This window comes from Accipiter gentilis, chromosome 9 (assembly GCF_929443795.1).
Source record: "Accipiter gentilis chromosome 9, bAccGen1.1, whole genome shotgun sequence".
In the NCBI taxonomy this organism is placed as follows: Eukaryota; Metazoa; Chordata; class Aves; order Accipitriformes; family Accipitridae; genus Astur; species Astur gentilis.
In genome coordinates, this window is record NC_064888.1 from 20,980,318 (window position 1) to 21,006,346 (window position 26,029).

At 40.6% G+C, this 26,029-nt stretch overlaps 2 protein-coding genes across 8 annotated transcripts in view; one reads left to right on the forward strand and one right to left on the reverse strand.

Moving 5' to 3' along the window:
- SORBS1 (sorbin and SH3 domain containing 1) overlaps positions 1–26,029 on the forward strand; it is a 177,489-nt gene that overhangs the window by 123,054 nt on the left and 28,406 nt on the right. For 6 of the 7 annotated variants that reach the window (XM_049809766.1, XM_049809768.1, XM_049809764.1 and 3 more), the window contains 13 exons: positions 3,383–3,412; positions 7,168–7,343; positions 8,128–8,191; positions 9,253–9,327; positions 9,662–9,724; positions 13,741–13,788; positions 13,903–14,032; positions 16,058–16,172; positions 19,385–19,468; positions 22,892–22,906; positions 23,406–23,471; positions 24,029–24,130; positions 25,464–25,513. In XM_049809766.1, coding sequence (XP_049665723.1) covers positions 3,383–3,412; positions 7,168–7,343; positions 8,128–8,191; positions 9,253–9,327; positions 9,662–9,724; positions 13,741–13,788; positions 13,903–14,032; positions 16,058–16,172; positions 19,385–19,468; positions 22,892–22,906; positions 23,406–23,471; positions 24,029–24,130; positions 25,464–25,513 — 1,018 coding nt within the window. Of the gene's footprint in view, positions 1–3,382; positions 3,413–7,167; positions 7,344–8,127; positions 8,192–9,252; positions 9,328–9,661; positions 9,725–13,740; positions 13,789–13,902; positions 14,107–16,057; positions 16,173–19,384; positions 19,469–22,891; positions 22,907–23,405; positions 23,472–24,028; positions 24,131–25,463; positions 25,514–26,029 lie in introns of those variants that run through there. The other variant, XM_049809769.1, reaches the window with a different exon arrangement.
- The window catches only part of TLL2 (tolloid like 2), a 321,269-nt gene that overhangs the window by 1,979 nt on the left and 293,261 nt on the right, over positions 1–26,029 (reverse strand). The gene's annotated exons all lie outside the window — the stretch shown is intronic.

A 26,029-nucleotide genomic window follows, 5' to 3' on the forward strand; every position in this document is an offset into this window, starting at 1 on the left:
ATTAGTAAAATCCCATATAAGTCATTACAGTGTTTTGGGTTTTTTTCTGGCATTATTGTCAACTTGACAGTTGTCCCAGCCATCACACTGATGCTTTTTGAAGGTTGTCACAACATTTGCTTTATTCCTTGACCTGTGGAGTTTCCTTTGTATTCCAAGACATACTGAAGATGAATGTTAATGGTCCAATGAGCTGCTTTCTCCATAACTGCTATCTTTAGAGCAGAAAACTGCTCTAAAGCTCTTCAGTACAATTTATATGAACATGCTAATTTTTAAGCATCTGACCTCAGTTGTTGCCATTCAGCATCGTCCTTAGTTACTGTTGAAGTGGAAAGTATTTCTCCATCAGGTGGTAGGACATCAGACTCCTCCCCCCTCCACCCCCCACCCCCCCCCAATGCAGAATGGAAATTGTAATCAGATGTGTCATCTTTTCTGCCCTCTTATTAACAGTTCCACTGTGCCTATTTCATAAAAGAACAAGATCATTGCTAGGTTTCTGTTTATTCTTCAGGTACCTCAAAACCTATTTTTGAGTCTCTGAGACTTTCTGTTAATTCTTTTGCTTCTATTGTAATTTTCTTTCACTTTCCAGCATATGTTACCTACTCAGAGGTATAAATTTTCTTAGTTTCCTATCTTTTTATGTGTTGAGGGTTTCTTAGAGTTCCTTATGCTTCCATTCCTATCTAGGCTTTATCCCAGCATAGCATTAAGATTTCTTTTTGCTAACTTAGTGTTTTTAAATGGTTCTCAGATCTTAGTTATCTATTACATTTCCATCCTGGCTGATGTGATTTGTATTTGTTTCATCTTTATGGACCTTATCTGTTCGAAACTGGTTTGGTCTCGTGGTCTATAACAAATTGTTACTAGGCTATGATCCACATTCCCCTGAATGGTTAATTATGTTTTGTGCTGAAATCAATTCCTTCATGTCAAGATGAGGTTTAATATAAATTCCTCTTGGGTGCTATGAAATACCCTCTGAATTAGAAATTTCAAATTTTAATGCTGGCAGTCTGAGATCTTTAGTAGTTTAGTTAGCCTTCCAGATTGGTAATGTGGCTTTCTCCTTCCTCAGTGGATTATTGATTGCTTTTTAAGGAGCTGGTTATCTTATTCTCTGGAGTGACTGTTGTGGCAGACATCACCTACTGTCCTATTTTATGCTTTATCTGCTAGTTCATTGACTGTAAGCATGTAAGATTTGGAACTGTCAGAGACTTAGAAACAGATAATGGATTTGAAGCACAGAAACTACATTATATCATTTTTTTTTTTTTTTTTTTTGTCTGCTTGATCTTACTCAGTAAGTCGTGATGAGAGATCTCAATTTTTTCTACTGGATTTCAGTAATACCAACTGAATAAGATTTATGCTTATAAAAAAGTAATTTCAGATCCTCTTGTTCATTCTTACCACCAAGGTAAGAATTTCTTCCCATCATATCTGCTGGTGTCTTGATTAATTTTCTTGACGCCTTTATTTTGCACTAAGCATGTACTCAAATGCTTGTTTCCTCTTTCCCTTTTGTTACTGGCTTCAGGTCTTAGCCTCCTCCAGTGCTCCCTGCTCTGGGAACTCTGAACGCATCTGTAATCACTCCTTCACTGTTGCCAGCAGTTCTATTCCTCTGCTTGACTCTTTCTCTGAGAAGCCTACAAGTTTTTGGCCTTTGCTTACAGTCCCAGAACATGAGATCAAGGGTGAAAGCCTCAGTTAGCTGGTGTGCGCCCGGGGCTGCAAGCTGGCTCTGGTCAGGCAGGAGAGTGAAATAGCAGATACTTCCTGCTCCTTCCACTTCTGTTCATCAGCTGCTCTCTTTTCTACTCAGAGACATAAGTGAAAAGGAAACCTCCTCTTCATGTAAAAAGTACATATCTTTTTTCACAAAAAGTCTATTCATCTGTGATATTCTCTCCCCTGTCAAAGAAGAGATAGGAAAGAGCTCTCAAGCATTGACTTTTTAAACCACAATGTTTTTGTCAGGAGACCTTAGTGATTGAACACAATTCTCAGTGAAGGTGATGGCTGAAGCTGAGACCATCCTCACTCGCATCTTTTCTCCTTTCTCATAATACAGCAGCCTACTCCTGATGGCCCGCTTAGAAGAATGCTGCAGCAGGTGGTTCACCATCTACTTTTCAGGTTCAGATTGCTAACCCTTCCTTTCAGCCATTGCACGTAGGGGCTTGTTTCATATGTTGGCAGCTATCATGTGAGCATAATGCACATGAGCAGCTTGCCATCAGTGAAGTGCTGGGGTTAAAGAATAAAGTTAATAGGTATTGGTGAGGGAGCTGCACTTAGTGAGGAGAAATATCAGTCTCCCTGGCAGAGATGATCCAATTAGTACAAGTATCTAGTGCAGATGGGTTCTGCTAGCAAACAGTATACACGTGGAGGATTGTTACCTACTGCAGACTTGCTTGATAAGTGTCCCACAACATCCCAAAGCACAGTTATTTCCTGGGCAGGCATTGCATGGCATGGTTTATTATGAATATATAACAAGTGTGATTAATATATTAAAGTTTTGAAATCTTTGCATTAACAATATGAGCTTTCAAGAGTGTATTTCGTATGTCAGTAAAATAGTTTATTCTTTTCAAATGGCTTTTATGCTTTAAATGAAAGGATTAATTGCTAGGGTGTAGAAAGAGCAGAGAACAGAGAGCTAAGAATTCATGGTTTATTCCCAGCCATGATGTGGGCAAGTCATTTGGGCATCCCTTTAGAAAGCAGCTATGAGCATCAGCTCTAGAAGATACCACACTGGAAGATACCACAAATGTCCCAGTCTGGGTGCTCAGTAATGAAAGGCCCTAAACCAAGGGGACCATTCTGAGAATTGAAGCCTTAACCAAGTTGTGTCTATGCACAAATCACTGAATCTGTGGCTGGCTAGTGTGTGATGAGACTCAGCAAGCACCAATGACTTGATCCTTTTCTATATCCCTTTGAAATGCTACAGCATTATTGTCTCAAAATGTACTTCATGCTAATGGTAACAGTTAGTTGTCAAGTTGTTTGACTCTGTGAGTCTTTACTGTTTTTCAAATTTTCTCCTGTCCAACTTTTTTCATTCTCTGATGTTAAGAAAAAATTTTTTAAAAAAATTAACAAAATGCTCTTTGCAAATGTATCGGTCACTGCATCATGAGATTTATGTTATTCCACAATGCTGCTGCGTGGAGAAGGGACTGTGGGCCGTCACTTTGGCAGGGTATTTGAAAACAGATTCTCTCCAGCAGCTGCTGCCATTCTGTCTACAGTGTATTTCTTGCCTGTCAGAAATGCAGCACCAGAGCACTTGCTGTTTATGTCTCACCCATTTGTTCTGTATTTCTTGTTTTGTTTTTTTCCTTTACCACAGAACAGCAAAAAAGGCTTAGTAGCCTGGCAGGTATGATGTGAAAGGTCTGCTACCCCCCAGCTGCTGCCTCTGGAGCAAAGCTGCTGCTTTGTTAGCTTGAGGAGTACCTTTAGCAAACACACTTCCCAGGACCGGCAAAGGAATTAGTATAAATATTTGTCCTGGCTTAGTCCAGGTCACTGAATGTTTGATTTCAGTCTTTTCTCCAAATGCTACCTGTGTGGCCACATGTTAATATACTGAAACCCTAAATTACTCATCTGTTCCTCCTAAGTCGTAAGATTTACATACATTTGATTGTTCTAACTCACTTTTGGGGCTGCCTTTTGAGCCTTTAGGTTTACTCCCTTTGGGCATATTCTCAAGTTTCTCTACACAGACATTAGATTTAGTCTTGCTTGGGGTGAGGGGAGAGGAAAGAGAAATAGAAATCAGTATTCACATGACTCCAAGAGCAGAAGTATTTGTGCCAAATGTCAAGAAATAGATGATAAAATTGTAGCGTGCAAGTATGCTCATGTGCTGCGACCCTTCTGTCCCTGGGCAGCTCACTGCTCTTGCAAAGGGTGTGAGAGTCTCTCCTTGAAAGAAGAGCAAGTTGTTTTCCTGGTCATCTTTCACTCCCCAAATAGAAGTAGCTCAGTCTGTAGTGGGTGTTCTAGGAACAGTGCACTATGCACCGCTTACCCATATTATTTTTCTTTGGTTATGGCCATGGTGGGGTAAATGGAAAGGTGGGAGAAGAGAGTCACAGAGAGTGCCTAAGCACTTTAAATAGCACAAATGGAAACACAGGGAAGCCAATATTGTGTGCTGTTGCTCTGCTGCATGGGCCTGGGGCTAGCAGAGTGTGTCCAATGAGGACAGCATCTGCCAGTGAGGCTGCTGCTGACCTGGTCGGACTTCATCCACCAGGTTCCTTCTGCTGTGATACCAGCCTATCCCTCCTCTCTGCTGCCACCCTGCTGAGGTGGCAGGCTGCATAACAGTTTACACCAGTTTCTCTGAGCTCATTCCCTTAGCGTAGATGTTGTCTCATCAGACACCACTCAGCTGTCAGTTTAACGCTTGCCTGCAAGTCTGGACAGAAGTTTCCTATTGTTTTTTCCCTTTTGCAAGGTGTTTCCCTGCGTTATCAGGAACTCCTTTGTTTTCTGAACTAGAGATAGCCACAGAGCAGTTTCTGACAGCCTGAGTGATCCTAGGTCTGGGAGAATGAAGTGTGTTGTGGCACAGCTGGGTCTGTACCTGCTCTCAGTGTACCAAAATGACCATACAAAGCTGCTGGCTGCCACCTCTCCCCTGCTTTTTATGTCCTATTGGTCACAACAGTAAAGCTGTCTTGCTGTGCAACCCCATATATTGCTTCTGCACTTGCAAAAGGATGGCTCAGGTGCCATGGAGTGTGCTGACTGGTGCAGTCTGGTTATTTGGGTGATTAGGCACCAGATTTGGCCCTCTGATTTTTAAATACCTCAAAGCCTGGTATATACCTCCATAAATTCTTTTGAAATCATTGGAGCTGCATGGCAAATAAGTCAGTGTAAAGTTTAGCCATTATTCTCCAAGTTGTAGGGTATTGTTGGAAATCTGTGGTGAAAGATGTGGGCTTGAGTTCCTCCCTCTGCAAAGACACCTGTGCAGCAGGTGTCTGTGTTTGAAGCATCAGCTGAGTGGCCAAACTGGACCAGCAGCTAAGCTGGTCCTCTTGGTTGAGTCCTGTGACACAGGAGGGAGGGAGGCCTTGCCCTAATACAACTCGTGCTGTCAGACGGGCCTTTCCTGTCTCCAGGGTTGTCCGTCCAGCACCTTCAACGAGTTCTAAGTGCACTCCAAGAACTATTTTTTAAGAGTCCTTCAAAATATGTTTAACTGGCTGGTAGATTTCCCCCCTGGCTATGCCATGCTAGATAGCTCCCAAACCTTCATGTTATAGTATTGGCATGTGAATTCATGGTTGGGAGATGGCTGGCACAGGCCCGATGGTGGGTTTTATTTTTGCTAAATCATCAAAATAAAAATTTTGCTTAGATCATGGCTGTGGCACTGGAAAATCAGATTGTGATACATTTACCCTGTTTATGTCTATATTGGGTATTTTGAATATTATCATCATTGTTTCAGATGGGGTTTACCTGGCAAACAGCCAACCACTTTTGTAGTGCAGGGAGCTAGGGAATCAAAGAGAAATAATATATATTTACCAGTCCTGTTAGAGAAGGACTTTGTAACCTTCTCTGGCATTGAATTCTCTAGCCTGCAAAAATAATGACTTTTCTAGACCAGAAGCTCAGGACTTGTAATATCAGCAGTGACAATGATAAGTAATGGAGGAAAGTGGTGACCTTTCCTAAAGTTTGCATCCTGTCCAGATTCCCATCTACATCCAAAACCCCACTTCCTTTTGGTCTTCAAGGTCATGGAAGAATGGTTTAGTTTCAGTTGCTCTTTCTGTGCTCTGTTCCTAGAGGCATAGTAAGGCGTTTAGTAATAGAAATGGACTAAGTACTTCCTACAAAATGGAGAGCCCTATACACCAGGGATATGGAAGGACCAAAAGATAGTGCACACACATTCACAGGGAGGGGAAATAGGATGAAAATGCTAAACAAGGATTTAATAGATGCTTTGCCCCATCTTGCACACTTATAAACATTATTTCATTTTTTCTTAAAGAGGAGGAAGACTTAAAGTTTGATGGTAATTTCAAACCAACCACTCAAACACAAATCCTTCATGTACTGAGTTTAGCAGGGCAGAATTGTGTTTGCTCAAGGTACCAACAGACCAATGCTTTGTTATGCACGAGCCTTTCCTCTGCTAATTGCCCCTTTCAGATTTCTACATATTTAATGGCTTTGGGCAGTATGGTGATGTGCATGTGAATAAACATCTCTCTATCTCTCTCTTTTCAATGCATGCAGTGAAGTAAAAGGGATAGGACTTGGCGAAGTCTTGATGAGGCAGACTGTAAAATCACAGATATTTCCACTCCAGAAAATCCACATAGAAGAAGTCATCTGCAGAGCCTAAGGGTGCTGCAGCTCTCCAGAGCACAGTAGAGCTTCAGAGCGACCTGAGCTCCCTTGGTTCCTTGGCCAGTGGTGGGGGTTGTTCCTGCTGCTATGTGTGGGTGTCAGTTGGGAAATGTCAAGGAATTGCAGGTGGAAGTGAGGCATTCTGGAGCAATTAGTTGTTTCCCCCCAATCTTTACACAGACTCATGTGCAAGAGGAATTATATGTATGGTTAAACAACAGTGGAATTTGTTGCTTACAAACTCTGGTTAGGGCTCAAAGATGAATGGGAAGCGTCATATACTGACTGTAAGGAATGGGTTTGTCCGACAGGTGAGTGCAAGCTGTTAAAAAGTAGTGTCCCACTACCACATAGAATGCTCCATTAGATTGAAATCACTAGCAGAAAAAGATGTCTAGGAGACTGTATCACTGATGCTTTTTGATGAAGAATGAGATTGCAGAGTCACTAATTAGTCAAAAAGACACAAAACTCCAACTCCCAAACAGTCCTTGAAACCAAAATTTTCCGTTGTCTTATGTGACAACTGAAACTGTCATGAGATGTGTGAAGGTAGCTACCTGAGAGGTGCTAGCCTGCTTCAAATATTTTCCTTGTAGATTTCCTTCAGTCCAGATGCTAACCACAGCTACAGTGACACAGTCTGTCTCATCAACTACTTGCTAGGATTTTTGCCTTAAAAGAGTGGAATATGGTGATGTGGTGAAATGCTGGGATGAGATAAGAATACCCCATTGTCATTTCCAGATTCAGTACCAGACAGACTAGTTTCTGATAAAGTTGATTCAGCACGCATACGGGACAAGCCGGTTCAGGAGACAGTGCCAAGTGAGAAGAGGGCAATGAAGGAGAAGAGAAGCATTGTCAAGAGCCCTCAGCACATGGCTGATACCTCCGTCGATGACATTGGCATTCCTCTGAGGGTAAGACAACACTGAACATGTGGTCAGTGCACAAAACCTGGGCCAGATTCTGCCTACCTTAGGACTCAGGGAATTCACTAAAGCTCCAGAAACTGCAGAGATTTAAGGGAAGATAGAATTCTGGTTCCAATGTGTTTTATTATGAACACTTCCATTTGCTATCAATGACCTGTTTCAGCTGCCTTGGGGGGAAAAAAATCAAATTCATGTATCTTTTCATCATATTTGAAAATACTGTTTTCTGCTCTTCTGTTTCATTCACAGCTAGCAGCTAAGTGAGAGTTTTGTCTCATTTTAGCCATCTTAAAGGCAGATATCTCTTTAATACAGCATGTTTAATTTCACTTGGTGTTCAGGGGAAATTATCATGAAACAAATTATTAACCTATTCTTACAACTAGTGTCTGGAGTGACTTGAATATTAAGTGTTTCTAACTGTCAATTGAATACATAGGAAATTGGTACGTATGACTAAAAATAGATAAGGTTTCTAGTTTTAGATGTCAAATCACATTAACGTGCAAAACCTTTCAATCTACAGTTCTACACAGGTTACAACCTACCGCTGCGAAGATTGTACGTTATTAGTAACTTGAGTGAAGCCTGTAGCTTTCTTACATAGGAGATTATATATCTGAGTGAAATCACTCATATTTCAAAGTATTAATTCTATATAGCAGAGTGTAAACCCTTTTCAGTATTGCTGGAAGATTCATGAGAACTTTGGAAGGCTGGTAGAATTCATGGCTGTGATTATTATAGGTGCATTTATTTTTTCCAACAGAATACAGACAGATCAAAGGACTGGTACAAGACAATGTTCAAACAGATCCACAAGCTAAATAGAGGTACTGTAACACAGATGGTTTTTATTTACTTTAAACAACCACCTTGATAACATTTTGTTTCATTAATGTGAAGAGTTGTACTGCTTGTTATATAGAAGTGTTTTATGTTAACTAGTGTTTGCTGTGCACCGTAGAACTCAAAGTATTTGATATGTCTGAAGTTAAAGGTAAGAACAGTGAAGTCCAAAGAAAAGTTTGTTTGGGATCAGAAAGCTCTTAATAATTCCATATTTAGAGAATAGATCCCTGAACTCCAGTTTTAGCAGCTAACCCCACCCGTAAACACTTTCAAAGGACAGTAGGTTATCACTAAAACTGCTCTGTGTGCAAGAGAAAACTTTACACTGTAAAGCTTTAGTACCTGTGTAACAAAGCTTGATTTGAAGCTCACTGAAACCAATGGAAAGGTCCAGAATCTGAACTCTGCTATTTTCAAAACCTCAAATTTTCTCGTTTCAAAACCTAAAATTCTGGTGAGCACTTGCAAACTTTGTAGTGATGCACTCTTAGGGGATCCCCTACTCTGGGGCACGTCTGTGCCTGGCTGCTGATACATTCACGTTCTTTCTTCTGTGTGAGAAATGGCTGCAATAACATTTGCAAACTGAATGCTCTGAACAGCCTGATGTGCAGGCAGGTGCAATTCAGATCTGTGCTTATATAATAAAACATAGAGCATGCAAAACTGTAGCTGTATTTGCTGCTGCAGGTGCTGTCATGATGAGCTTTATGCATAGATAGATGCTGTGTTGTATTGGATGGAATGAGTTGAACTGTTTCCTAATCCCAGTGCTCCTAACAGAGGTTCTTCAGCTTGGCCAGAGCCCATGCTTCAGAAGGAAGAGAATTAGTTCAGTCCCCTCAGTTTCCAGGATCTTTTGCAGGGCCCAGACATGCAAGGCAGCAATGAGCAGATACGCCTCTAGGTTGTGTCATGCTAGAACATCAGCACGAGAGGGACCGTTCTGCAGGCAACTTGTATGGATTCTTGTCTCACCCTTCTTCCCCTTTAAATCTGTCCTCTCTGTTCTTTTTCTTGCAAATCATGTTCCTCTCCTTAGACACTCCTGAAGAAAATCCTTATTGCCCTACCTACATATTTCCTGAACTTCCTGAAATCCAGCAAAAAAATGAAGGTACCAGAAGTTTAGTCAGAGTATCTGTTGTCTTGTGCTTTGAGTTAACTGTACTATAGCATCCTAATAGTAACTGGATTCAGGTTGTAGATTTTCATTACCCATGTGTTACACTTGCCGGAAATTCAGTTATGCCCAGTATACCTTCTTGTGTGATGCATAAAATAACTAAATCTTTGCTAATTCGTTAATCTTTTTTTAAGTATGATGCCATTTACTCTAGTATTATTAAAGTAGGCAATAAAATCATATGGTGATAGGAAATTGGGGGATGAAGCAGAACCTCCACTTCACTGTGGATGGTCTCAAAATCCACTGCTTTTCTCTGCTGCAGAAGACAATCCTTATTCTCCTACATACCAGTTTCCTGCGTCTACTCCTAGTCCTATCTCTGAAGGTAATAATAAAGGACTATATGTATTTTTCTGCACAAATGCTACCTTATCCGTTTATTTTCTTCCTGGAGTTTTTTCTAGTTGCTGAGCATTATGCTGCCTCATAATGATTTGCTGCACTCTAAGTATTGCCTTGACTGTATGATGCCTTTTTGGCTTTGCAGTGCTGTTCTGGCTTTGTAACTAGTATTTGACTAATGTTACAGACTTGGGGTTTGCTTGGTTTTATGCGCTTATCAGTTGTATTTAGCCATGTGCGTGCAGTGATTATTTAACATGCCTAGAATGCTGACTTACATGTAAAGATGTGGTTTAACTGAGATTTCTCCTACCCCCCTTTCAGATCAATCCATTCCTTTAATTATTTACTTCTGGTTTTGAATATTAACACAGTATTAGGGCCAGACCTAAAATGCCACTGAAGTCTATTGGTAAAAAGGCTGCTTGCTTCAGTGGGTTTTGGATCAGTCCCTCAATGTAGTCTTTTAAAATAAATATAACCTGGTAACATAGGTTCAGGGCTGGTCTTAGGCACAAATGGCTTACCTAGGCAAGGACAGAGTTTGACAGTCTCATCAGCACATCTTGCAACTTGAAATAACACTGTCTTTACCTTATCCTCTTCATGTGCTCAGCAGATTCCTTTAAACTTCATGTACAAACCAGAATCCTTTGCAGTCATGTTTCAGGGATGGTGAAAGAGCATCTAATGCAGTGATAATCATGTAACTGTGTGCATATGCATGAAAACACTTATGTATGAGAAACACTGGAATCCACTGCACATGCTGGGCATACAGACATTTCCTGATTGGGAAGCTGTTGTTGGTGACAGCCTTGTTGACTTGGTGCTTTGGTGTCACTTCAGATCCTGCAATTTAGGAACTTGCCTGCTTAGCCTGTGCCTCAAGCCAACCCTAGTGAGACTATTAATTAACCATTCATTCAATGTTTACATTAAATGTCTGGTAGGTACTGTGTAAGAAGAAAGCATACAATATGGGTTGTAGCTGAGATGCTCAAAGACGACTAGGAGATGTAAGGTGCATTTCACTGTTAAAACGAATGCGGACTAGTGTCATGCAGGTATCTAAGATACTTGCTTATTTCTTGGTGAAACCTGTAGGTGAAGAGTCGTGTCTTGCAAATCATAATGCAGTGTAAATTATTTTCTATTGTCAGAAAGGTATGTGGGTATGGATGAGAGTTGATAAATGAGTTTTACAGAGATTCAATTTCCTTGTTCATAATTAAGTTTGAAAATCCATTTTGCTCTTGTCTGAACTAACGTAGTTTGCAAGACCAATGATGATAATGTAGTAAGAGTCTGGTTTCCCATAAATGTCCCCTATGCGCTTAGAAATGTGCATATGAATGTAATTTGCTGGTTTAGGTAGTTGAAATTTTATTGGACCAAACAACTTGCTTTTTATTCTCAATACATTGGGAAATGTTTCTCTAATATTTGCTTGGATTCTTTCCTTGATATTGGATGATGTAGATGGGTTGGAGTGCATGTTTCATGTTTAGAAAACATTTTGAAGTTACATACTCAATGGTAAAGTGTTTGTACAGAGATGGTTTGAAGTCTCGATTTCATGCAATCAATGTCAGAGTTTTTTGCTTCATAGGATCTCCTAGAAACATCAAGATTTGGGCTCCCTTCTAAAATACCTTTAGAGTCTCTAGAAACATAGACAATATGGGCAACCCATGAAAAAAAACCCCTGCAGATTCTCTAGGAACTACAGGGGAACAGCATCTTCTTGCTAAAGGAATCAGATTTTGAAATTACGAACTGGTAATACCATGCTCCATTAAGGAGGGTGCCACAGATAGAATGCAGCTCTGAGAGCCAGGAGATCTTGTTTTAATGATCATCTCTAATTTACTCTTTAATTCTTATCAAGTAATTCCAGATTTCTGTCTTTCAGTATTCCTTGCTGTAAAAAGGGAAGAAATGTAGATACCCTTCTTCATAAGATACTGAGAGACAAAACATACCTGTTCTCCTTATTATTGTAGATATTAGAATATTAGCAATTGGAAGAGAACACTTATCTGAAGTGATTTTTTTATTGTATAGTTTTCCTGTCTGAATGATGAGCTATAATGAATATTGCTATTTCTCTTCAAGTAAGTAAATCAATTTTTTCATTGAGCGCCAGCACTAAATAAGACTGAGAGAGGTGAATGGCTGTGAAGATAGTTTTAGACATTTGTTTTGACATCTGTATTTGTAGGGACTGAGAGTTTTGTGATTTACCAAGTATTTTGCTGTCTGAATAAACCCAACTTTTATATAGGAATACCAGTCAATTTTGTCACCAATTCAGTGTTAATAACATCAAATAAATAAATATTTGGTTTCTGTCATTTAGGTTTCTGATATGGGAATTCGCCTGAAAATTTATGGGAATCAGCCTGAAAATTGACCTTTGCTATTTTTTAATCTGAAGGCTAGGATGAGCACACCAGAGTCAATAACCATCTGTTTGCAACTTAAACCTTCTAATTCATTCACCAAGAGAACTCAGCAGAGAGGCTATAAAAGTTAAGAGTTCTTTGGGCCTTCCTTAAAGGCTTGATTAAGGCTTGAGTGCAATTTCAGGTCAGCTGTGTTAGCCAGATTGTTTTTTCCAGCAGATGAGATTGGCTGTAGCAGCTGATTGATGTCCTCCTTGAGAGGAGATCTAGAAATTGTTTCAATCTGTTGATCGGCATCACTAAATTCACGTAACACTTTTTTTTGTATGTTCTTTTCTTATCTAGCTTATCCTAGCTTAATCTATTTTGGTTTTATGTCTTTTTTATCTCTGTCACTTTTAGTGATTTCTTTGCAGAGGTATTAGTAATACCTTTGCTCACAGTTCTCTTTGCAGTCACTGCATTGTACTTTCCTGCATTTTTGGCTTGAAAGTTCTGTAGATGTCTCATAGACACATCCCTGCAAGTTTGAACCCTCAGCAGCAGAGAAAGGTGATGGGCCTGTGGGTCCAGTTTCCAGGTCTGATCCCAGCTCTCCTTGCTACTACGTGCAATTCATTGAGGATTCTTTCCAAAGCCTGTTGAAGATGGTGGAAAGATACTGCTAGGTTTTTGATCAAGTCAGAGTCTCTCTGGCCATCACCTGTAGAGTGGGGGGTGGTAATGCTGCCATCCTCGCACCTTTTTGGGCACATCTGCCTTGCACACTACAATACCGTGTTATCTTTGAATAACGCCATATATGGTTTCATGGCCCAAGGCAGCATCTGTGTCCTGGGAACAAGATTGCTGTGCTGATGCAGTGTAACACTTTCAGTGTCAGAGAGAGAAGGTTCAGCTTGGGGGCCAGACCACATCACTCAGTTACATTGACGCCATTGCTAGCTCTTTTAGAGCTGCTTGAATATCTCTATTGCATTCTATAGACATGTCTTTCCTATTTAAAGAGTAAGCTCATGAGAACAAGGACAGTCTCTTGGTGTAAGGATACATGTGTGTCTTGTGCCAGGAATGTTATCTGTCCCTAAAAGATGATCTGAGTCAGTGAACATACTTCAGCTTGGTGTGCAAGTTAATACAAGGAAGATGTCCCAGCAGTTATCATATGTGATTGGGAGCAGGACTCCTCAGCTCTATTACTGTATCTAGCACCTAATGAGTTATTTTAGGCATATACTACAGCTTTTAGATCCTCTATTTATCTTTCAGCTTTTGATAAAATGGATCTAATAACCCTTACTGTAGAGGAGTTTTGTGATAAAAAGTGATTGTTTTCTGAAGTCCTTTGAGAGCCTGGAGAAAGGTATTAGTGTAAGTAGTACATTAATATTTATATCTAATCTGGGAATTATATTTAAATGCAATTTAAACCTCATTGGGATTTTCTTCTCCAGGATCCTCTCCCTGTGGTAAGTATTGGGCATATCACTCAAATTATGGCCAATATATTAGTAGAGGAAATGAAAAGAGTCTCTGGTGCTTCTTCTTTGGGGCTTTTTCAGCTCTCTTGCAAAATGCTTTTGTCTTTCAGATGAAGATTCTGATTCATACTCTCCTCGTTATTCCTATTCTGAGAACAGTAAGTAATTCACATTTCTTGTGTAATCTGTCAAACAGAAAGGGCATGTAAAGCATGCATTTATTTGCCTCCTATCCAGTTCACTAGTATTCCTGTATTTGACTTATCCTACAGGCAGAACCCAGCTTTCAGTTCCCCGCTCCAAGAGTGAGATGGACAATATTGATTCAGAGAAGGTTGTTAAGAGGTCTGCCACTTTGCCACTACCAAACCGTACTTCATCGCTGAAATCAAGCCCAGAAAGGTGACCTGAACTGAGACGTATTTGGATCAGTACTGGAAGAATCTCTGAAAGCTGTGAATGGGAAGGGAACAAAGGTGGAAGCTTTAGGTCCACAACTCCAGTTAAACTTTTTGGGGGAAGTGGACATGTAGTTTTGACTCTGACTCTTCTACTAGGCAGCAGTGAACTCCTTTACTGTCACAGCCCAGTCCCCCATTTTGTCTGTCTTTTTTTTTACCAGTCATCACACAGTCTGTTGCATAGTTTCCTGCCTGGGTGAGGAGTGTTTCCCTGGGTGTCATGCCTATATATGCCTATACACTGTGCTCACCACAGAGACACAGTGAAAGCTCTTGGCTCAGTGTGACACTCTAAAGGCACCTCAAAATACAAGCAAGTAGCAATAATTGTGGAGAAGCAAAACCTGGATTTGTGTTAAGCCTTGGTAAAAGTTGTTTTACATTTTCCATTTCTGAGCAGTTCCACCCATACGAATTTTATTTGAAAGTAGGCTTTAGTTAGCAGTGTCACTTCTGATTGTTCAAGATGACTTCCCCTCTGTTTTTTTGCTTTGTTTATTAGCATGTATTTTAAACCTCTTTGTAACAGTAATGAACGTGTTTCCCAAATGAAGGGAAAGCAGAATGAGCAATGAATATTTTATGTCCTGCTGAATTCTCCCAGTTCTTGAACTGCTCCTTCCTCCCTCACCAACTTCCACATGCTCTTAATGTTTTTTGCTTGCTGCCTCAAATGAGCAATGCCAAATTTGAGATTTCTAATTCAGTGAGCATCTCAGGCCACCAGATCAGGAGACAAAGTTTGCTGATAGAACGCATCTTCCTTATGCAGGAATTGAAGGCATAGTACATTGGCCCTATGAGAAGACTCTTGCAAGTGAAAGGGTTACAATAATTAATGCTTCCTGTTATCTAGTGACAGTGTTTCACCATGGAGACGTTTCTCCGGGGCTGGAATCTTAAGCAATCAAGTTTATTCTAGACAGCAAAGATCAACCTCGTGAAATTTGTACACTCTTTGTAGGCCAGTCGTTTTGGCTGTCATCTTGCATTGCTTTAAAAAAAAAAATTAAATAAATAAAATTAAATAGGTTGCCTCTGTCTCTCCTAAGCCAGTGGAGAGAGTTTGGGCAACACAGTGGGTTATTCCTGTCCTAAACTGGGTCAGTAGGGTAAGTATAGTGCAAGGAAACCTGGAGCAGCAGTTCTGGTTGGATGCCTCATGTTTGGCGAATGCTAGGTAAGATGAATCCACATACAACATTGCCCATCAAAGGGAACATATCAAGAGCAAGATCAGAATTAGTTTACCAGTTTAAATGGCCTGATTTCTGGGCTTTTTCAGGGGCATTGGTTATTCTGCATGAGGTGTGCGAATATGTTACTTTTTGGAGGAGCTAGACATTGTAGGATATGCACTTGGAATGCTTTGTGACTACTGTTCTCTGAACTGTCTCAGTGTGGACACTGCATAAAATTATCATGGTTTGGATAGTCAATGGACTGTTCTTAGCCATCTTTAGATACACCAGTCTGAGATCATTTGTTCATGTCTCTAGAAAAGACCCCATCCTGGATCCCAGAGTGCCCCCAGAATCTGGAGCAGTAGTTGTCAGGTAATTGGTGATGTGGCTAAAATGAAGAAGTTTAGCAAAAGAGATTTAGTCTGAGTTCTGCTCAAAGCTTGGACATGTTTGTATTTGTGAACTTAGTTGACGCCCATCACTAAGCTATTTCCAATCAGGAAAGACATGATAGTCTGGAAGTTTATTTGAAGTACTTCGAAGAAACCTCCTCTACTCCAATGGTTTCAGCAGCTGAGCTGTATAGCTCTGCCTGCTATAGATAAACAAATATATGCCTGGAGTCCTATCTGAACTGTTCCTCTTGCAGCAGGCTCCTTTCCTAGATTAAAAAAAGTACCCTGATTAAACGACGATTTACAGGGAAAGGTGCTTGTCAAAAGGAAGTGCTTGTCTCCACAGAAACCACAATGTTTTGGGTTAATTGATCTTTCTTTACTCAGGACTGACTGGGAGCCTCCAGACAAGAAGGTGGACACCAGAAAATACCGAGCAGAGCCCAGGAGCATTTATGACTATCAGCCAGGAAAGTCCTCAGTTCTGAACAATGAAAAAATGGTAATGTTTGTTTTATCCTAGTTTGGCTTTATCCTGTGATTGTAAAATACTCCCCAAGTGCTTGTCAGTTCTGTTTGAGTAGGATTCCTTATGCTTACATTGCAGTGCTTGTGTGATGTATTTCCTGTATATTTTGTTTTGACAACTGTTTTGCATAACTTCCTAACATTTTTGTTCTCTATGAAGTAAGATCCAGGGGGACTGAGAGGCTTCTTTCCTTTTGGACGTGTTGTTTTCTGTGTTAAGTATGGATCACTAACCCTAGTTTTTAATCCATGTTTGACACTGTGACCTGTTCAGCAGCTGTTTTACTAGCTGTACTTTTTCTAGGGCACAGCATTAGTTGATGCAGGAGGGTTGAAGGCATTATGCAACAAAGCAGGCTGCTTCCTCTGATGCTTTAAACACAGAATGTCTAATTTTTAGACTGCCTGTAATGTGCATCAGGGGATGCCTCTGAGGTATATTAGGACATGGCCATCACTCCTGGGCTGCTTTCTTCCTCAGCTGGATCTCACCACTTCTGTGGCAGGAGTGGCAGAATGGAATGTGAGCTGGCTCCCCAGCTACACCGGTGTGTAACCTGGATTAAGTGAGCTGTTACTAAATTCAGTTTGAATTAGTAAATAGTGCTGTGAATAGTGACAGCTAGGGGACATACAAAAGTCTCATTCTGCAGGCTTGGCTGAGAACACTTGGCAAGGGGCAGGGCAGAGAGGTGGTGCTAACCTGGTCAGCCAGTCCTGCATAAATCACCACAGCTCACTTAAGATGTCCTTCAGTGGTACAAGCGTGACACTGTAAGTGCTAGAAAATACTGAATGAAGTTACTAGTGAATACCCAGTTTGGTACATAAAGATATAATTTTTCTATATAGGGATTAATTTGAAGGATTCAACTAGAAGTGCTAATTGCATGTGAGATTCCAAATGTAAACTGGACTTTGTGCCTTAACAGCTCAGACATTGATCCCTGTGTGGAGTAGGTAAAGGAATGCTCCTGAAAAATCTGCCAAGGATTTTACACAAGAGTGAACAGCAATTTAAATCAATAGAAATGTAAGAATCAAGTCTGATCTGGGACCTAATATTTCTCCTTAGTATTTTGGTGGGTTTTCTCTTTTTCCTTGCAAGTGCAATCGAGGTTCATCACTTTTTGAAGATCCTGCAACCAACTTCTTTTCACACCCGTGTCCCTTCATTGACTTCAACAAAGCTGCTTCTGATAGGAGTTTGATCCTAGTGCCTATTGAAATGGTCAATGGATGACTCTCTCTTGATCCTACTGAGCGTTGGCTGAGCCCATTAGAGAAGTGCCAGTGAGGAGTGGTTTGAACACTGTATGACAACTCCGTTCCTGCAGTCCATCCTGGAGCAAGATTTCTGCTCTCATAAGTGGCAATTTTGTCTCACTGTAAACAGCCAAGATTAAACCTTGCGGCAAAAGGCCTCCTTAGTCTGCATACCTAAGCCTTTGTGAAAGGTCTGTCATCACCAGTGGCAATGTTTACATGTTCAGATTTCATCAGGTACTTAACTCAGCTCTTGAATCAGAGACTAAAAGACACAAGCAGGACTATCATCAGCATAATTGAGAGAAATTGTGCAGAGCTCATCAAAGACAAGAAGAATGTGGTTGCCATGTTACTTCCAATGTTATTTTTTGAGCTTTAATTTCAAGCCATAGATCACAGACGAAAGAAGGTTTTGAAATAGTGACTTCATGGTCTCCATCAGTCTCATTAAATACAACAGTAATATAGTATTTAGCAACTAGATCTTTCAAGGAGATCTGTGGATATCTCCTGGTAATCACACCCAGAGCTGTGACTATCAGAATCCTAATCCAAAACCATTTCAGAGCAATGAACAGCCTCCTGTTGATGTCAGTGGGCATTTTTTTGATGTTAAGGCAGTTATATATAACAAGATGAGTACTTATAGTTGGAGTAAACTAAAAAATGGAGGCACTGCTTCTATTGTGCCTTTAAGAAATAGCCAAATCTTCCTCCAGGCCATCAGAGATCAAACATGATGTAACCACTTATCTTTCAGATTGAAGCATTGCCCCTTTTTCAGCATCAATTCTGTGTTCTTGTCCTAGAGCCTTTTTTTGTGATGCCTAAGGGCTCTGGCAGAGTCTGGGACATCTAGCAAAGCCCAGTACTGTTGGGAGCTCCCCCCGTCTCAGTAACTGCATCACAGGACGATTTGCATCAGGACACTTTGGGTTGGCCCTCTGTGCATGTGTGTGGCTCATCACTTGTTGTGATGGAGCACTTCGGATCACACTGGCATATCAGACATAATATATTTCTATTTCTAATGCACTGAGATCTATTATGTCTAAGACTAGGTACACTGAAATGCAAGCGTTAGCTAGTCTTTTGGGGAGTGGCACCTCATAACCCTCAGCAATGGACTTTATTCTCTTATCTCACCAGTAGTGTTTTTAAACAGCTACAACTACTACAACTTTTTTTGTTGCATTAAAACAGATTGTATGAACAAAAGGGAATTTCCTTTTCAACTGTACTGTTTTCTGTCCTGTCTGATTTTTCCTTCATTGTAGTTTTGTCTGATTCTCTAGCATTTATTTGTGAAGAAACAATTAATATTGTCTCTCTGTCCATCCCTTCAGAGACCTCTCAGGGATGCGCCCTCTCTGACTTGTGTCTCCTTTTATTTAGAAAACCACCTTTCGCTCTGTTTGCAGTGTATAGAACAGGGTTTCTCACATATTCATGTGCTGTTAAAGATGCAGTATTTGATTCAGGTCTCACTGAATCTCTTTTTGAACCAAATGAAGATTAAAAAAGAAAAAAATTTAAAGTACATGCAGCTTTGGACTCAATGGAAGTGTCTGATAGTAGGACCGAAGGACTGGTTGACTCCCAGCTCTTCCATTGAGTCTCCCTGTGACTCTGGGCAAGCAGCATAATCTCTCTCTGTGTGGGTCTCCTGATCTGTAAAATGCAATTCATTCATATTCATGTTCCTTACAATGATGCCATTAGGCTTAACTGATGTTTGCAAAGCAATTCATGGCCTTTGTGAGAGAGGAGCTATAGAAATTCCAAATTACAAGGCTAAATATCTACATTTTAGCATGGAAACCATGGGATCTGCATCTCTAACAGTCCCTTTCCGTGTATTCTTTGCATAATGTTATCCTTCTCTTTCTTCCATTCCCCTATCACCAACTCCTTTAGACTCGGGATATAAGCCCAGAAGAGATAGATTTAAAGAATGAACCTTGGTATAAATTCTTTTCGGAATTGGAGTTTGGGAAACCGGTAAGTTTGATAGTTGCGATGACCAATGAAGTCAACCTGCCTTTTTTTTTTTTTTTTTTTTAATGATTGTCACATATCTTTGCTAGGCCCTAAATGTGGACCAGCTGCCTTCCTCATTAAAATGTGATTGTTCATAATGGTAATCTGGTACTGATGTAGAGCAGCTGTTCTGTGACCACTTAAAGTATTTTGAAGCCTTTTACAAATGTTCCCTGCCTTCCAGCCATATGTATCAACAAGGCAATATTTTTCACCATAGTTCAAACTGCATTTTTGTTGTTAATGTTAGAAGTAATGCCCTGTTCTCATTATTGAAAGTCCTTATTCAAAGCCCTCATTCTCCCTCTGCCTAACAAGATCTAGGATGGCTGATAGGTAGCTTGAAGTCAAGGAGAATCACTCATTTATTCCTGGCCTTGGCTTGTAAACTGTAGGTCAGTAATTTCCAGCTATATCCATAAACAGATCATGACCCCGTTTCCTGCTCATTTCCTTATGCATGTAGCTGCCCATTGACTAAATGGGGTGCATCCGTCTGTGTTGAATAGCCCTTATCATTCCCTGAAACCAAAGGAGTCTGAGAACAGTGTGCTTGCTTTTCAGATGGAGTTGTGTTGCTGGGCGGGGGGGCAGGGCAGGAAAAAAGCCTTGGTTTCCCACTCTGGAAAAAGATGAAGCAAAGCTTAATTATTCAATAGGACAAAGGACATTTTGATGGAGGGAGAACATCAGTGGTCATGGCTACTGGAAAAAATGTGACTTTAAAGCATTTTATGGCCTGGTTCTTACTGATTAAACACTATTAACTTCATTATTAAATACTGTTTAATAAGCTGCTCTTACTGCACCAGAGGGTCAGTATCAGCCTCTCACATCTATTTAAGTGTAGTGGTTGTTTCTCCTTTCTCCTTGAGTTCAGTTGTCAAATCCCCATGCATACCATTTTTGAGTGCTGCTGAGATTTCCCTTCATGTACAACAAAACACAAATACGTTTTAAGGCTCGGTACTGGCTTCAAAGGCAACTGCACATGGATACCAGAGAGCAGTCTTTCTTTAAATCTAGTGTTTGTTCTTACAGAAGTGACACAATTCCTCTGCACAGAATGTAGCTGCTTGAGGTTGGGTGCCCAGTCTGATCACGTGATAGAAATAGTGTGTTTTTTGCCGAAAAACAAACATGTACAGTGGCTGGGTAGTCCCTTCTGTCACAGAAAACTGTTTTATAGCGATGGACCTTCCATCCTAAGCTAAAGAAGGAGCTTCAACAACGTTTGAGATGAGATCCCCTAACTTTTAGGCAGTAGAAGTCAGGCAAATCACACCTCACTGAGGCTTTTAAATGATGTCAGTATAAGGATTTAACCCTTCATAAGTTGTCATGGTTTAAGATCTCCACAAAGTGAGAAGAAACCTGCTTCTCTTTGCTGCTGTGTAATTAATAGCCATATGCTCTTGCAGTGAATGAAGGTTTGTCATTTCTATGACCCTTTGAGTTAGCATAAGTTAATGGAAAACATGTCAGAGAAAGAACATTTATGCCCTTGGGCTGTTCCAGAAGTGAGGGTATATCTGTTCCTAAGAAGTGTGCATTTGTGCTTTTAGTCATGCAGTGTTGGCCTTGCTTCAGAAGAAGGCATCTTAGGCTACACCAGCAATCCATCTCTTGTTCAGCAGAGTGTCTGTTCTGGTAACAAGTTCCCCACCTTGCTCGGGGCACTGTTGTTCAGGGCTGCTTTCTTACAGCTTGCCTTGAAATGATATCCCATGTCAACTTGCTTTAGTTCCAAAGCCATGCAACCATGCTCCCTGATCAGCTATGCCAACCCCTGAATGTCGTACTCTGTACAGAGTGCTCCAGCATCAGGCACTTGAATGAGGATGCCATCTCAGACTTTTATAGCTAGCTACTCTGGAACCTGACAGAAATTCAGCAAAGCTCCCTGTGAGCTTCATTACCGCAGCCAAAAGAGTATGCTTTTTGTAGCTTTGCTCACTCTGGTCATGAGAAGACCAGATTTTTGTGACCAGCTAGTGGCTAAGCCTCATGTCTAACCAGAGAGTTTCAACTGATGTTTGCTAGCACCTTGTATTTTCAAAGATCCTCTGTTTCTCCCAGCTTTTCTTCCAGTGCTGGAGATAATGTGCACTTCTACAGACATGATTTCCCCTGGCTTTCTGACTTTATTTGCAGCTATATGATGTGGGCAGGAAACACCTTTGGTAAAAGGGAGCACAGGATTCTTGTGAGCCTGTGGGTGTTGTTCTCCAGAGACACCAGAATGGCTAGGATGGGGCTTTCCCCATTGAGGAAAGCACATGCGCTTCCTAGGGCAGCTGAAGCGACATTGTGCTGGACCAGCATACCAGATGCATTTCTGGCCAGCTCTGTGGACAGGTGCATGCCCTGCAGACAGGTAGATCAGTCTCTGCAGCATGGATGTGAAATCAGTGTGCTGCTGAGACTGAATCCCCCCGTGCTCCTTCCTTCTTTCCTCCTGACCCGTGGCTCCACAGCTCCATGGAGCCCATCCACAAAACTTGACTTTTGGTCAGTCTAGAGCTTGGTTGTCTTCCTCTGTGATTGCGGGATCACACACATGGGCACTTTGTCCCAGACCTTCCTGAGGCAGCACTGAGTAAGCTCTTTACTATAAATGGAGAAGCAGGTGACTGGAAGAAGGGGTGCGTGTCCTGCCTTCTCACCTCCTTCCCTCCAGTTCCTCCCTCCAAATCTCAAACCTAAATCCTCGCAACACCATCTACCCCCATGCAGCTGCTGATCTGATGGATAAGAAATAGGTATTTAGTGTTTGCATCCACCCAGTGGCTGTCCAAATGTAAGGTGGGGCAGGTTCAAACTACAGATCCAGGCAGTCTAGAAAGGAATTTGGATCAAGACCCAAGTGTTGTAGCTCAGTCTCACCTTTGATAGACTGACACTGGGAGATTCCCTGTCAGTGGCTCAGAGGCACTTAAATAATCTAGTCACAGAAAACAGTATGGACACAAAGGATGATGCTAAGCTTGCCAGCCAACAGAGGTTATTTTTGTTTGGAAACGGAGCAAACATATTCTGATTTCACAAAGTCAGTCTCTTTCTGACCGTATCAGTGAGAAGTGCGTACCTGGTGAAATGAGGATATTAGTGTGGCATTATTTGGATAGGAGTGTCAGGACAAAGGTCTTTCACTTTTAATAGTCCTCCCTGGTATTTACACATGCATCCAAACAGGAAAATCCTATTTTGAAATCTGTGCCGTCACCTATAGGATGAATTTTAAATAACTAGTTCCCAAACTTCCATGTCTCCCACTCTCTCCACCAAAATCCCCACAAACCAACCCCCAAACCAGTGAAAAAAAAAAATAAAATAACAACTCTGCATTCTCATTGCCCCACAATGCCATCACTGGAAATTCAGCCATTTGTTCACATGGTATGTATTCATAGTCTGGTGGGGGTGGGAAAAATTCTCCCTTTTATTTATCAAAGGCCCTTGTTTTACCCTTTCCTTTTGAAAAGAAGAATGAGCAAAACAAATGCTTTTTATAACTGTGTGGGTTTTTTCCCCATTTGGTTCTGTTTTGTTTTTGTGTTAAGAATGCTTTAACCACCAGCTGTGGGCTTCTTCTAGAGAGACCAAAATCCCTTAGAGCACCTTGCAAAAATAAAAATTTCCTCAAACACTACTGATAACAGCCCCTCCCAGACTGCATGTATGCTCCCTTTTGCCTCCCATGATCTCTTGATATTTGTGCTATAGCAGATTTATCCCTCTCTCTTTTTCTCTCTGTTGTGTTTTTTTTTAAATTTCTTTTCAGTGTTGATGCAAATCCCCTATTGTATTCCCCCTCTGTTCTAATCCAGTTTCCATATTGTCTGTGATGTCTTTCCTTATCTTCATTTCCTCATTTCCTTCCTCTGCTTTCCATCAGCCTCCAAAAAAGATTTGGGATTATACTCCTGGAGATTGCTCTATCCTTACTAGAGAGGATAGAAAGGTAATTGTGTCTCACATACATTGTACTACAGCATCTAGCGTGTATGTATGTGTGTATGTGATTTATTTTTTTTTTTTTTTAGTATTGCTTGGGTTTTGTGTGCTTGTGAGTGATTTTTTTTAAATTGGGCTTAAGCTAATTAGTCTAACAAGTAGCTAGTAAATTGATTTAATAAACAATTCTTAAAGCATAATGAGACATAATTTAGAGTGGTGGTTTTGCTATCTTGACTTGCAACGATAATTATACTAACAGCATATTGCATATTGTTACAGAATCTTTTTTTTTTTACAGGTGGGTTTTATAACTTTATGGTTTGTAGAATTAGATTCTAGTAGGCCTGTGCATCTCTTAGTTTTGAATGTTAAATGCCTAAAACTATTTCCTCTGTAATGATTGAAACATGATTAATTGCTAGTGAATTTCTGTGTATTGTCCATACCATCTTTGTCTTTTTCAATTAAAAAGGCTCGCTTTTTTTTGCAAAATTAACATTCTTTTGGTTTCCCCTAACCCTAAGCATTATTTTTCCATTCTTCTTCTCCTTCTTTAACCAGACTGATCTAGAAAAAGACCTCTACCTCTACCAGACTGAGTTAGAGGCAGATTTAGAAAAAATGGAGAAGCTTTATAAAGCGCCACATAAAAAGACACAGAAGGTATTTCCTATTCTTTTCATGCTGCCAATCCCTGTTTCCAAACTCTCTGCTCTAATCTGTTCACTGCTGGATGATTATTAAATGAGGTTGGGATAAATAATGGTTCTGACTGTTCTGACTGCATGGCTTGCTGTGTCGCTGTCAGAAATAATAGAACATGATGCTGAGAATCCGGCTTGAAATCCATTTCAGATCCAGTGATTTCCTCTCACCCCCATTCCCTTTCAGCTGCTCCCCACCCCCGTCCCCCTTTAGGGTTTTGAGTTCAGTGTCTGCAGAAAAACCGTCTCTATTTTTCACATGAATAGGCAGCAGCAATCAGCTTAAAATTCTTGGTTGGCGTCACGTCATCATCTCGTGCCTTTCAAGCGTGTTGCCATCTCCCCTCCCTTCATACAAGCCCTGCTCTCTGCTAGAGCTCACGCGTACCCAAGATTTGGATATTCCCAAGAGATTTTACACAGTTTTCCTTATGCTGTACCATACCATGGCCTTCTAGGGCAGGTCAGCTGCTGCTGCTGTTTCGAGGGTCTGCAGGACCCGAACCATGAAATGATAGATTAATTTGGTAACACGCCATTTTTTCTACTTTTTTCTGTTGTTCATTTTTTTTGAAGCTGCGGCATTTTGCCAGGACTTAAAAAGCTGCTTTTTCAAACCCAAGATTTGCTTTTTCTTCCTATGTAGGAATCCTCAGATAGATGAGGGGACACTAAATAGAGCACTTCTTCTAAAATTGCCTTCAATTTTTTAAATAATGTGCCTAGGAAGTGTTAGATGGATTTAAAGCAAGCGGATAAGAACTGGCTTTTGCTATTGAACCTGTGCAGCTGGCATTGCTTCTCTTAAGTAAGGAAACTGAACTGAACCATTGCTTTTCTTGTTAGTGCTTTGATTTTTTTATTTTTTTTTTGAATGCTGAGGAATGTATTGTGCTGCAGAACTGTAATATACCTTTAAAGCAAAGGCGGGCAGTGACTGGTTGGGGAAAAAGCTTGGGGAAATAATTATGAGCATGTGTCTCCTGGTCGTGGCCCAGCTGGTTATCTCTTCTTGCTTTTGGCTTTATTCACGACTCATTTGCAGACAAAATAATAGGCGCTGCAAAAAGGCATCGGCTGTGCTAAAAACTTGTCACTGCCCTGAAGGAACTCAGGAGAATTGTTGCTTTTCTGCAAAGACATTGACAGCTTAAATTGTATTTAGACTTAAACCTCAATGTCTCCTAAAGGCTAATATTCAAGCAATAGATGGAAAATTACTTAAGCAAGCCTTTTTCTTTCTCCTCACATGTAAGTGTGTATCAATGACTCCTTTGTTTGGACTTTTGCAGAATACAGCAGGTGTTACTCCTTTGGAAACTTCCACAGACCATTCTACCTAGTAAGTTTTTCAATTGCTTTTTCATGTCTCTTTTACAATCTGAGGGCATGTAGGACAGGGTTTTGGGCGTTGGAAATGGGTTGGCATTATTTTTTGGTGATGGATATAGACAAATGCATGTAACGTGAGAATTATACACGTGCTTTAGATGTAGTCCAGGTACAATATCTGCTCTTTGATCTTCAATGAATTTTGCAGCAATTACACTATTGATTGCATTGTCCAGATAAGAATTGCTGATTGTACTAGGCAGTGACTAAAAAAAAACCAAAACAGACAGACCTTGAACTCCATCTTGATGAAGTTTGCAAATTGACTGTAACTTCATGCAAGTAGCTTTATTGCTACTTCTTTCTGTTACACACGTATGATAGATTGGCTCCTATTAAATATTCCCAGTTATGCGCACCAGATTAAAAGGATGCTGTTCATGGAAGGTAATAATTTTCTAGTTTCCAGGAAGGGAACAGTGGTAGCAGTAATGATATTTCTCAAAGATCTAATGTGGCACTGCTT